Here is a 12614-nt window from a genome sequence, read left to right as displayed (position 1 = left end):
TCCGATGGATAGTACAATACGTATCAATAACAATTATCCGCTGGATAGCTATTTATACTTTGGATAGCGTACTATCTCTTACTAGGCCCAGATGTTTTTCTTTAACGTGGCTTAGACATGCACAGCAAGAGTTTGGGAGGGAAGCGACACTTGCCAAATGTCAAATGTGCAGGCCATCTTGAAAGTGAATTTCGTTAAAATTTGAGTCAAGAATGGGTCAAAAATAAGGCAAATAATTACTGAAACATTTACAAGAAATTCTTAATTCTTCAACTCCCTTTCTTCCAACATAAAATAGAGTCGTTTATAATGGATTTTGAGGCAGCTTATAGTAAACGGTTCAGGACAGACAACTTTTTGAGACAGAGAGAACTGAATTTACTGCATTATAGCCAAGTATTCATGTACCACGATCTTTTATGGGCAAAGCCGGAATCGAGGTTTGGAAAAAATCACAGTACAAGTCTGGCATGTTGGTCGAAACGATTTCATAAAGGTATTCAGCAATTTATCTGTACACTTATCTTTAATTATGTAAATAAATACTATAATATTGTGTAAGTTTCTGTAGTGTAGTGGTTATCACGTCCGCCTAACACGCGGAAGGTCGCAGGTTCGAGCCCTGCCAGAAACATCTTTTCAGTTTCCTTTTCTAATAATTTACTTTAATCTTCCTTTTTTTGAATTAATGAATTCGCAAAAATTTACAGAAACGTGAAAATTTGGAATTCAGGATAAACCCGGTTATTTATTCCACGCCAGGGCAGGAAAAGTCTGGATGCGACGTAAGAAGGCGTGGTTACATGTGCACGTTCGACCCTCGATACTTTAATGGCTTTAATATAGCAAAGGGAACTGTCCCTTGCCCTTACATTGATAAAGTAAGTACGCCATATACGTATGGCTTTCATAAAACTCTATTAAGTATCATTATTTTTTTTTTGCCGTTTTTTTTTTCTTATCACCATTTTCATCTCACAGAACTTCCTAGGTGGCTCGATGCTATCGAAGACATCCATTGCCATAGTGACAAGTTTGCAATGTGTTATCATCCCGTCATAATCCACAACAGTAAGGTCCTCTTCTCGGCAGATATGACTATGCCACGATCTCGTGATATTCTTTTTTACCACGATTGCCGGTAATGTCGCTATCTGATTGTTGTCGATAAGAGTTCAGACAATGCTGCTCGAGTCAACGTAACAGGCAATGGTCACGCACGCACCGAAAGAATCGTTTTATTTGACGTCGACATCGTGGTTAAGAAAACCACAGTGATTTAGCGTGGTCTGTATTCTTATCAACATCGGACTCTGTGCCTCCATTGTGGCTAAAAAAAGCCTCAGTGATTTAGCGTGATCTTTACTCTTATCGACGACGGACTCTGTGCCTCCATTGTGGTTAAAAAAAAAACCCACAGTGATTTGGCGTGGTCTGCACTCTTATCGACAACGGACTCCGTGCCTCGTGAGTATACAACATTTGGACCCCTGTGACGACGAATATATTTGTCGATAAGCGTACAGACCGCGCTTAACCACTGTCACCGAACTCGTTTTGGGTTAATTGGGCATGTAGCTTAAAAATTAAGAGTGTTTCTCGGAGCCTAGTCTTGCTGGGTGCCGTTATGTTCCCAGTATTTCTGGGTACTGTTATGTTCCATTGATATAATCACATCATGTTTTAAAAAAAAAATTAGACGTTTTTGCTGATAGCAAGGAAGTAATTAGGAAAGTGTGTTTACATTTATTCATAAAAGAATTGGTGTTTAAGATAAAGAAAATCATTTTGAGCCGTATTACTAACAACTACTAACTAACTACTACATTAGTTTTTCCCATTTTGTTCATTCTGTTCCCAAACCGCATTCGGAACGAAATTTGTGAACTAATTGTCATGAGGTACAATTTTTGCTTGATCAAAATCAGAAGTGATATTGTACGAAGCGGTTCTGACAAAGGAAGAAAAGAAACAACAATATTTTGATCCAAACCTGAATCGCTTCGAAGGAAGAATTAGTATGCGCGGCCGTGCGCACGCATGAAATTTCTTTAATGAAACCACATGAAACAACGATGTAAAAACGTAAATAACATCGGAGAGGAGATTAACAAATGTTTTTGAGATTACGCTCTACTTAAGACCAGTTAAAGCCGGAAATACTCTTCAATTTAATGGTTTAATGGATAGTTCGCCGACAGGATAATGGGACTGCGGTAACTTGGTCGTAAAAGTAACATTGCGTGTATCCAGGAACTTAAACATTCTCATTACTAAACACGAAACCTGTGTTTCTGTTGTACATTTTTGTGGAAGATCTTCTAATCAGACATTATGCAATGGTTCTGTGGCTGGACTCCTTCTCTGTTCCTCGTCTGGCTCGGTAAGTTTAAACTGAACTACGTCATCAAGTAATATTTGATGTGGTGTTTACGACGCAAAAAAATGATCATCGGAAAGAAGAAGAGGTAGTGTCAGTAGCTCAGAAAGAATAGTACTTCGAAGGTTAAAATCGACCATCAAGGAATACGGATGCGGAATTACTGAAACGGTTATCAAACAATAAACTTGAGAAATTTAGAGTAATCAAGACTAATCATGATCAATTCAATTTTCCGAAAGAAATGAAAACCGCAATGGAGAGGTTGAGGTTGACGTCAAACGGTAAAAATTGCAATTCTAAGACGTCTGCTTTCCGTCATTTGTCATCAAAATGAGAATATTTCAATTTACAATAGTCAAGTTTTTTATTTAAAATTTTATACAGCGTTGACTCAGGAAATGGCAGAAAAGTGAGCACAATTAGATTTCGTTTTTCCTGTTGATCGTTCAAGCCCTTAAATAACGTCTTGTTTGAAGTTTTCTGATATTTTGCTATACCGTGAGATCACAACTAACTGTAGCCGTTTGCTTGCCCAGTAGAACTTCAGAAAAATTGAGTAGACATTTTAGGGAAAGTTCTAATCTAACTGTAGACTTCTGTAACCTTACTTTTCCTGTACGCTGTTAGATTGGATCGACGACAAATCTACAATATAACTCAGCACAAGCGTGCCACACGATTAGCGGTGGATGAACCATTTCCTAATATTTTTTACCTGTCTTTAGGATGTTTCTCTCCTCGAACATCTCTCTGATTCGATTAAAGAGAGCTTAACCACTTGCTTTCCAAAACATTTCCTTTCACATAGACTTTATTTGTATTCAAATTTGTGTGGACTATGCCTAATTCTAAGAATCTACTGTTTATCATCCAAATTAATTAATCTTAGTCATTAATCATCAACTATTATTATCTCGCTGTTGTCATCGAGGCAAAAGTTTGTGTCGTGCATCGTTTCACGTGCGTTTTTAACCTTACTTAATTATACACAACTACCAGTCCAATAAAATATCGTGCCGTCTAAACCACTTAGTGTTTGCTTAGAAAGAATATCCAAATATTGTGAACGCTCATTATGTAAGTTGAAACTTTGGAAAATATTTCAAGCATTTACGCGTTATCTAATGCACCATTGATTTAATTCCAATATCATAATACATACAATCAATTTTTTTCACTCCCCCACTGAGAAAAATCGTTTCCAGAAAACTAAACAGATAGAGGTTATGAAGTCTAACTTAAATTGTTATTACATGATGAATATGAGAATTTAAACTTTTCCAAAAAGTCACTAAAAAAGCTAGCTTTGCTAAGAGGACAGATTTTGCTCATCTTTGTATAGGTACTGAAAAACCTAGTGGTGTTGGCCAGGTATTCATCTGTCTCTGGTTTGAAATTAACCATTTGTTCTTCCAATTAATCTGAAAACGGAAGGAAAAAGATGATTAGCTCCTACAGGCCTGGGGTCTTACAGTCCCAGTAACGAGAGTACATGAACGACAGGTTTATCGAGTGCGCGCAGACGATTGATGTACCCAATGTAGGAGGCTTCGTTGCAGTCGAATATTTCAGGGAATTTTCAAAAGTGGGTTTCTCTGATCCTCTTTTGTAGCTGTGAAATGTATGTGGGCTTCTCGGGTTCTATAGATCTGTGAATTCCTCCTTGTGTCCTTGGAAAAGCAAGCCAACGGGTTATGATCAGGATGTTTGAAAGATATTTGAAATTCTCTTTTTGTATGCAGGTTTGATGGCTGATATAAGGTCACAAAGACACAAGGCAGGTGAGCGAGTAGCAGCGTTCTAGCAACGGTCTGACTGCAGCTTCTGTCGTTGCAAAGTGTAGGGAACAGAGCTTCCAGATTTGTGGTTTGGCATTGTTATTGTTTATACAGGCCCCCAGTTAAACCAGCTTTAAAGCTGAAGATCGCAAATAAATGAATAATTATCAATTCTTCTGGCTAATTCTTACGCGTCAGGCTTAAGGTTACCAAAAAGCAACGTCAGGGGGGCAACGGAGGAGTCTCCTTTTTCGTTAGCAATTTATAGACGGGGTTAATGGTACTCGATTACTGTTTTGAACTGTTGTAGACTATGATAAGCGCAGCCGAGATTTCAATAACTTGTTTCCTCTCTGTTCTTGTTTCCCTCTACTTCAGCAATTTCAAAACCACGTTGATGGTACTCGATTTATGTTTGCATTTTGTGTGTCATCTGTTTTATAGTTCTCCCCAATTACTTCTTTCCACACAATTGCGGAAAATTGGCAATGTTCCATTCAAAAAAGAATGTTATATTGTGGCCTATTTCAGCACAGGCGGCCCAGGCTCCACTTGTGAGATTATCATCTTGCGAAATGAGTCATGGCGAATTTATAAGAGTTTAAATGGAATATTTACGACTGCTCTTAGGAATAAAAAAACACAATCAATTTCTCAATAAAATACCTCACCTTACTTCCCCAGTGCATCGCTTGTTATCTGACCTCTTAGTCCGCTTACTATGTTGAAAAGAACCCATTTTAGCAAGTTACCATTTCTAGGTTTTGTAGTAAACTTTTACATTACTCTCTAGTTAATACAATTTTCTCTTTTTAGCTAAATGTCCAAATGATGGAAACCTCACCACATATCAAGGAATATTGAAGAGTCCAGGATTTCCAAAATCTTCGTATCAAGCAGACACAGTTTGCATTTGGGTGATAACTGCGCCAAGAGGCGGCAAAGTCAAATTTGCAATATCCACAATGGAGCTAGAGGACTGTTCTTTGTGCCGTTGTGATTACGTTGAAGTCAGGGACGGTGCCACGGCTAATAGTCAACTTATTGGCAGGTTTTGTGACGAAGAGAGAGTAAATCTTTATTCAGAAGGAAGACACATGTGGGTGAAATTTAGATCAGATGTGGCGATGGAATATCAAGGATTCTCTGCCAGCTTTTCTTACTTGAAATTACGAAAAAGTGAGTTTGTGATCACTGGTTCACACGGCTCCACAATCTAACAATGTTGTGTAAGCCTAAGATGTAGGCATTTTTAGCGCAGCATGTTTAAATGTATAACAATTATCTGGAAGATGTAATCATCAGAAAAATGCGTGGACATCATTTACTATTCGTAACCGATAAAGCGGCAAATTTGAATGCGACCTCGCTTTGATGAGCCCTAAATTAGAGATGATTTGGCCAAAATTGGCCCACAAGGCTTCGTAAAAACCCACTTCGTGGAACCAACTGAGTTTTAGAAGTGCTTACTTGATGATCAAAGACAGTCATTTTCGGAGTGTAGTAATTTAATGCTTTTTTCCGTCTTGTCACAAGAGTGAGACAGTGCAAAAAAAAAAAGTGTCAGTGAGTCCTCATGAGGAATCGAACTTCCGATCTCCAGATTCCGCACTCCTTCCTTATTAAAGTTACGTATATGACACTTTCAAAATCGCACACCGTAGCAGCGCAAAAAACTTGGCTTACCACAAAGCTTCTGTGGCTCAGTTATAAAGTATCAGAGCGCGGAATCCGATGAAGACTCAGAATTTTTTCTTTGCCTCACGCTCGAGACGAGACGAAAAACATCCTTTTCTAGTTATAAGCAAAACTATAACAAAATCACCATCATTCGGGCCCTCGCAACTTGAAAACGTCTTTTCTTTTTCGGTAAAAAACATCGGTGACACGTACGCGAACGGCTAATGTGCACTGTTCGATTCTTCTAACTTTTTGGTATATCTAACTGTAAAGAAACACAGAAAAATCCACTTGTTATCTGCGGGAGCATATTCTTATGAGTAAGACACAAGCAAACTATACTTGTTGTTTACACGTTTGAATATGATCTCTTTAACTCATATCTCCTCTTCTAATTTTGGTTTCTGCAGAGGAACCTTTCATTCTGCAGGCAAATGGATCATCCCAACTCATAGCTAGTTCAAAAAGTCCAGCTGTTTGTGGCTCTGAGAAAAAATGCATATGGATAATTTCCGCTCGTGAAAGATGTAAAGTTCAAATCTCACTAAAATCATTTGCCTTCCTGAATTGTTTGGGACCATTTGTGGAGATCAGAGACGGCCCTAGCTCTTCTAGTCCATCAATTGGAAGGTTTTGTGGAGATGAGAAGCCTCCGCCAGAAATCTACTCCATAGGAAATAATCTATGGATAACTTTTGAATACAACTCTACGAGAGACTTACAAATGAATGGTTTCCAGCTCTTGTACAAAGAAGTACAATGCACCAATAAACCACAGATAGGATTCTTCACTGAGCCTTTGAATTCTGGTAAGGATTAATCCACTTTGCAATCATCAGCATTAAAATATAAGAAAAATATATAACGCGGTGCTTGACCTGAGACCAAGCGCACCTACCTAGAGACAGTCTATATTTATCACCTGGGGAAGGGAGGGGGGGAGAGTTGGAGGATTTTGAGCTGAGGATCACATGGTTTTCAAGGGAACGGGGGGAGGATCAGTTGTTGTAAACAGAGTATAACTGGGGGCCATAGAAAATTGAATGCCAATTAACTGCCTTAACTAAGGTTTGAGGGCAGGGGGGGTCATGAGATTATCACAAGGCCATGAGGAGGGATCGGGTCAATTTTCTCGTGACGCATCTCCAGCCCTTCCCCCCTTCCCTAGGTGATAAATAATGACAGGTCCTTTTGGGGTATTGTGGAAATTTTTGAGGATTTTTGGGGGGAAGGGTGCGGAAATTCTATTTCCAACCCTCCCCTGGGAACAGTATCATAAATGAAATCATGACAAAACGTTTTTGAAATATGTTTTTTAACTTTATACCTTTAAAATATGAAACTAGTGTCAGTTTGGACGTCAATCCTCTTCTTGGAACTTGTGAGCAAGACGAGGCTAATAAAGGTGCCCCTGCCTCGACGGGAAAATTCGGACACCGCAAATTCAATGTGAAGAGTTTTCATTCCGTCTTTCATAATTCCCTCAGACCATCCAATCTGATTTTTCACTTTCCGCAAAACTGAGTGATATCTTAACACACCATTGTTAGATTTCCGGGGATAAGCACGCGTGTATGTGCTTGTGTGCCCGCAATGTTGCTGATGGATTTGATTAATTAAGTAAATTTACTATTGAAAAATAGATAAATACACGAAGTTCTTTTGTTCCACATTCATATAAGGCTAATAGTAAGGCAAGTAAAAAACAAAGAAGAGCTGTGCGAGGGAAGACGGGGGTAAGGTGCAATTTAATGACTAGGATAGATTATTTTTCTGCTGAGAATTCTATTTTAATTTTGCAGATCATTGGAAAAGTATGGCCGTTGGAATCGGCTGCACAAGTTTTTTTCTTTTTGTTGTTCTCGTGTGGTGTTTTCTGAAGGTAGCAAGCAATGCCAGTCGCTTTGTAGAATTCGAGCGAACAATATCACTGATTGAGCAGAATCCAACAGAGTCCTCCATTGCGGAAACATGTTTTACTAACGACAGAGATCTGTGATGCACTGACTAAAAACACTGGAGGATCAAAAACTAGCAAAAGAGCCGGTTCTATCCCTCCCGGGATTACAGGGGCTAAATAAAAGCGCTCTGTGCGGCATATAACCACCAACACAGTTGTCAAACGTTTGCACGTGTGCGAAAGTTGTAATGACTAGGGGCCTTACTTTCAGGCTGTTAGAACCAAGTTGTCTCAAACGAGTTACAAACAACTACACAAAAAAGTGAGTCAAGGTGTTTTTCTCATGTTTTCCTTTGAAATTTTGCGCGGGAAATTGGCGTGCAGCCGGTCACAATTGATCCCCTTGCGCATGCCCGACGTTTGACCGCTGTGTTCATGTAACCGCACAGATTCGCACAGCCGTGCAACATATACGTAGAGTTATCCTAAGAAACAAATATAAACCCTCAACAAAGGACATAGTTGTACAAAAGTCACATGTTTTCTTAAGACATTTGCCCTATCAGAACATTAAGCAATGAAAATATAAATAGCATGGTACCGCTGACCATCCGAGTGGTAGATTTGTTACAATAATCTTCCTCACAGCAATATACCTCACAGGTATCATTGCCACGAGCCTTGCATGAAGGAGCCTCGCATGCACTTGCACTAAGACAACCCCGCTGGTAAGTTTCTTGTGTATACTTGGAAGCCTTGATGTATGTCTTAATGCATCTGTCAAACCCAAACTTTCCATCACATTGCACGAGTTTCATGCTCTCGTCGCACTCCTTAAAAGAGACTCGACTTTCGCAGTAGTAGCATCTAATGTCTTCCCACCGATCGTCTGAAGTTCGATTCCTCATGAGGACTTGAGTTGCTCCACATTTGTGACAAGACGAGAAACATATTTATTTTTCATGTAAATGTAAATTCAACTTCGCGTGCTTTTACCTATTACTATAAATATTATTATTACCCCAAGCCACGCCAGATGGCCACAGTTATTTTAATACGATGGACTGTAGATGTTAATTAGCGGTGACAAGATATGTCTACATTAACTTGGCAAATAACACTCGGGACTCTTTTTTCCCTTGTTGAAAAAATACCAAAATGGGTTATTTCCAAGGACAGACATGTAGCAAAGGACTATTTCACTGCGTCATACACAGTGGCCGAAGGGGATATCATACGAAGCTGAGTTTCTATTAAAATGAAAACAAATTTGATGAACAAATTTCGTCAGTGTCGAGTAAGAAGCCATCCTTCAAAACAATTAATGCGGTTAGAGGTTCAGTGCAATTTTAGACAGACTTTAATAAACCGTCATCCTACTATGGAAGGCTAACCTCACTGAAAAGGTTTTTCACCATCCTGAGAGGACTTTCCCATGAAATTAGTGACACATTTAAACTTTAGATATTCATGTTTGCTTTAATGCTTTACATGAATTCACGAAATGAAAAAAAATTGGCCGAGTCCTCTTCCGCCTCAATGAAATTAAAGAGAGCATGAAATTACTTTTTTTAAAAAACTGACACCTGGAAAGAAAGCCTTCCGAGTGGATTGCTATTAGTCTGTTGCAACAGTCCGCCCGTCCTTCCAACTAGTAGTCCATAAATTGTAGAGTAAAGTTATTATACTAAACATGTTTAAAGAGTGAAAAGAGCCGTCCCTTGGAAACAGGTGCCGGCTTTATTCAAATTTTGTCAATTTTATAATAAGGCCACCAAAGCCCTTAAATATAGCAATTTGTGCTACCAAATGCAAATGAAGATCTAAATTAGTACACATCTTTTAAGATTGGGTTCAATCGTTCAATTTGTATCACTAGGAGAATTTTGCTGTACTGAACTGAACGAGATCTCTGTGCGTATGCTTCAAAACAAAACCTTCCAATACTTACCATTAGCAAGAACTAGCCTCACACACGACAGAGCTATGCAGAAGAAAGATAAATAAAACCGTCCAATTATTTCTGTGACATGTTTCTTCGTGGTGGTTTTGTGTTTTTTCTTATTGGACATTTGTTTCACTAAATTAGAAAGGCCACCCACATCACTTTTTCTAAAGAAAAAATGGATAAGGAAAATAATAAAAAGCTCGCGGAATTCCTCCTACAACGGCAACCTAAGTTTTTATTTCGCGATTAAAAAAATTTCAGTTTTAAATATAAACTAGGCCTCTGCTTTTAAAATCAATTTATTGAGGTTGCCAGTCAAAACAATAGCTCGGGTTACAACTGATATTCCTTTGAATACGAAAAAACCTCAAGGGTTTACCGAAAGAACCATCTGCCAAACTATTTTCTACTTTATGCGAATGGAAGATGTTTTTTCTCGCTCAAACCTTTATAGACAAATGTATTTATCACTATAGAGTTTAGGAGGAGGAAACAACGACGAAAAAGAATCAAATTGGTTTCTTTCAGACTGGATTAAAGCTTCTTGGCATTTTTTAATTTAAGACGAGACGAGAAAACTCATTATTTGGTCTCCCAAGCTATTACAGTTCCTGCGTCACAATTTGCTGTCTTCTCTCTTGCTTTTGTCATTGAAAAAGTGTTGCATATATTCAGTCTTTTCAGCGCAGAATCGCCGTTAATTTTAACAATTATAACAAAAGCAAAGCTAAAAAAAATTTCAATCGAAACTGTGAGAGTTCAATTTTTAATTATTTATACAGAATTGTTGCCTTTGGTTTATCGCTATTTCCTTAATTAATAAAATATTGTTGTGATGACTGCCAATAAAAGAAATTTTTCGCATACGTAAATTTTTCAGCATCGGAAATTAAATTTCAGTTACTCGTCGTAAGAATCTTTCTTTCTTGCAAAATTCAATCGGTTGGAATTCTCCTCTCTTGCAAAATTTTTATGCTTTTTCTATCCAAGGATGGTAAAAACGTGATGGGACTTTGCTTGAATGGAAGGCGAACGTTCATTCAAAAATTACCAATTTTTCGCCCCTTTCTCGATCTGTTTACCTTTTAGTAATTCTTTAAAGCAGATACTTACCTGATAGAACGACTAAAAGCTGGTACCAAAGATTCATTGTCTTCATGTCTCTTCCAAAGATTCGAAGTAAATCCCAGAATGTCGCCCCTCTTGCCAAAAACAATCGATAATGGCTTTTGGCGCCTGAAAAATGCTTCCGGCCACGATAAGTTTGATAATGAGGTATTCTGTGCAGAGAGGCCAAATGGTATTATTGATTATTGATCAGTAAGCATGTTTTGGTTCATTGATCGCTTTATACCACGTGTTGATGAAATGACTGACCAGCAAATCGGAAATAGAGCCGAACAAGTTTTACATCAAGAATACGTACAAATTTCCGTATCTTGCTCGACCACCTGTTTTACATTTGGGAGTCAATTCAGCTCTCCTGGCCTCCCTCTCCTCTTCATTCATACGCTTCAGTTTTTCCTTGGCCCTAAGAGGGCATTACTAAAGCAATACATTATAAATATACTCTCACTCGTGTACGTAAGAGAAAATAGACAATAAGATACATGATTTAAGACAGGAATAAAAACAAAGTAAAACAAACAAACAAACAAAAAAAAAAACGAAAAAAAAAGTTCGTGAGTTTATCAGCCATTGGTATCGTTCTGATTCACATGTTCATTGGTTGCCATATGGCTCTCTAAGAGTCTCATATGTTTAACCCCCCACCCCATCCCCTCTCATTGGCAGTCAATTTTCTATAGTTCCCCTTTATGCCTTTTTTGGCGACGACTGAGCTACTAGTGATCTTCATGTCCTTGTGAATTTCACTGTTGTTCATTCATAATACTCTCGCCTTGAACAGTTTGTTTCTACTTGTCACGTGAAATAACTTGCGTATTTTTGTGAGCCACGATTGGGCCGAATTTCACTGAACATTTCACTTTCAGATTCTGTATTAGAAACTGCAAGAGTGTTAAATTCGACATACTCAACTATTTTAGTTTGTAAACTATTGCAGAATATGATCTTTGATGGTTTTTGAATTTTGATGGTTTGACATTTTTGACAGCTTTAGTCTTGTACAGCCAATCAGATTATTTGAACCACTCTATCAGGGATTCTGACTGGCTTATTGTGGCGTGTTTTATGAGAGTATAGAGCATGTTGACGACACTGTTGTTCGCTTTGGAAATAAAATTTGTTTTGAAAATTAAAAGTAATTCTTGGGGAATTTAACGGATTCTTTACTATAAAACAAATAGAGAAGCCTTGACTGTGCTCTGTTATGTTATAAAGCACTTAGGAAGCGGCTAGAGCACTCAAGAAGTGGGAAGAAACACTCGACTACGTCTCGTGTTTCCCCCTACACCTCCTTCGTGCTCTAGCCGCTTCCTGTGTGCTTTACAACAGAACAGAGCACAGTCAAGGCTTCTCTATTTGTTAAATAGTCGGAAGTTAAATTGTTAAAGCGCGATTTAATTTGTCTCATCGGCTGTTCGGTATATGCTAATCACTTCCAAATCAGCCAATAAGCGCGCACTATTGACCCGTGTAGGTATATGTTCAGGAATATCTTAAAAGTAAAAATATTACCCCTTACAAGAGGGTCTTGATGAGGTAGTGGCTTTTACGGTTAAAGGTTTAATTTAATGATTTTTTTGTCTTGTCACAAGAGTGGGACTGTGAAAAGAAAATTGTCAGTGAGTCCCCGTGAGGAATCGAACTTACGATCTCCGGATTTCGCGTTCCTTTCTTAATGAAAGTTACGTTTATGACGCTTTCAAAATCGCAGACCGCAGCTGCGCACAAAACTTAGCTTACCACAGAGCCTCTGTGGCTCAGTTATATAGCATCAGAGCGCAGAATCCGATGAAGACT

The 12614-nt window shown here is 38.4% G+C and overlaps 2 protein-coding genes and 1 non-coding gene across 5 annotated transcripts; 2 read left to right on the top strand and 1 right to left on the bottom strand.

The window, feature by feature from the left end:
• The first annotated feature begins 561 nt into the window (after positions 1-561).
• Positions 562-634, top strand: Trnav-aac (transfer RNA valine (anticodon AAC)). Its single transcript has one exon. It is a non-coding gene; the product is annotated as a tRNA-Val (tRNA).
• Positions 628-8902, top strand: LOC113686033 (tolloid-like protein 1). 3 transcript variants are annotated; one of them, XM_089192910.1, is made up of 6 exons: positions 861-881; positions 982-1141; positions 4126-4164; positions 4978-5340; positions 6252-6650; positions 7644-8902. In XM_089192910.1, exons 3-6 carry the CDS (start codon positions 4131-4133, stop codon positions 7838-7840), a joined length of 993 nt encoding a protein of 330 aa, XP_089049036.1. In that variant the 5' UTR covers positions 861-881; positions 982-1141; positions 4126-4130; the 3' UTR covers positions 7841-8902. The 3 variants fall into 3 exon arrangements, with proteins under 3 accessions (XP_089049035.1, XP_089049036.1, XP_027059428.2); XM_089192909.1 differs by having other exon boundaries at positions 628-1141; XM_027203627.2 differs by lacking the exons at positions 861-881; positions 982-1141 and adding an exon at positions 1197-2383.
• LOC149035185 (uncharacterized) lies at positions 7610-11861 on the bottom strand. The gene is made up of 3 exons (XM_089192911.1): positions 10803-11861; positions 9693-9725; positions 7610-8663 (listed from the first exon to the last, which is right to left on the bottom strand). Exons 1-3 carry the CDS (start codon positions 10846-10848, stop codon positions 8287-8289), a joined length of 456 nt encoding a protein of 151 aa, XP_089049037.1. The 5' UTR covers positions 10849-11861; the 3' UTR covers positions 7610-8286.
• Between the last annotated feature and the right edge of the window lie 753 nt (positions 11862-12614).

Source organism: Pocillopora damicornis, chromosome 13 (genome assembly GCF_964200805.1).
Source record: "Pocillopora damicornis chromosome 13, jaPocDami1.2, whole genome shotgun sequence".
In the NCBI taxonomy this organism is placed as follows: Eukaryota; Metazoa; Cnidaria; class Anthozoa; order Scleractinia; family Pocilloporidae; genus Pocillopora; species Pocillopora damicornis.
Note: the sequence above shows the minus strand (reverse complement) of the source record. Positions and strands in the feature narration are given on the sequence as shown.

What these genes read in the sequence shown, in the direction of transcription:
- LOC113686033 (XM_027203627.2), top strand. Translation starts at nt 2,335, where the DNA reads ATGCAATGGTTCTGTGGCTGGACTCCTTCTCTGTTCCTCGTCTGGCTC. An exon ending in GTCACAAAGACACAAGGCAG is followed by an intron (nt 4,165 to 4,977) that starts GTGAGCGAGTAG and finishes TTCTCTTTTTAG; the next exon opens with CTAAATGTCCAAATGATGGA. An exon ending in TTACTTGAAATTACGAAAAA is followed by an intron (nt 5,341 to 6,251) that starts GTGAGTTTGTGA and finishes TGGTTTCTGCAG; the next exon opens with AGGAACCTTTCATTCTGCAG.
- LOC149035185 (XM_089192911.1), bottom strand. Translation starts at nt 10,848, where the DNA reads ATGAAGACAATGAATCTTTGGTACCAGCTTTTAGTCGTTCTATCAG. An exon ending in GCTTTTAGTCGTTCTATCAG is followed by an intron (nt 9,726 to 10,802) that starts GTAAGTATCTGC and finishes TCTTCTGCATAG; the next exon opens with CTCTGTCGTGTGTGAGGCTA. An exon ending in GAGGCTAGTTCTTGCTAATG is followed by an intron (nt 8,664 to 9,692) that starts GTAAGTATTGGA and finishes ACAAATGTGGAG; the next exon opens with CAACTCAAGTCCTCATGAGG.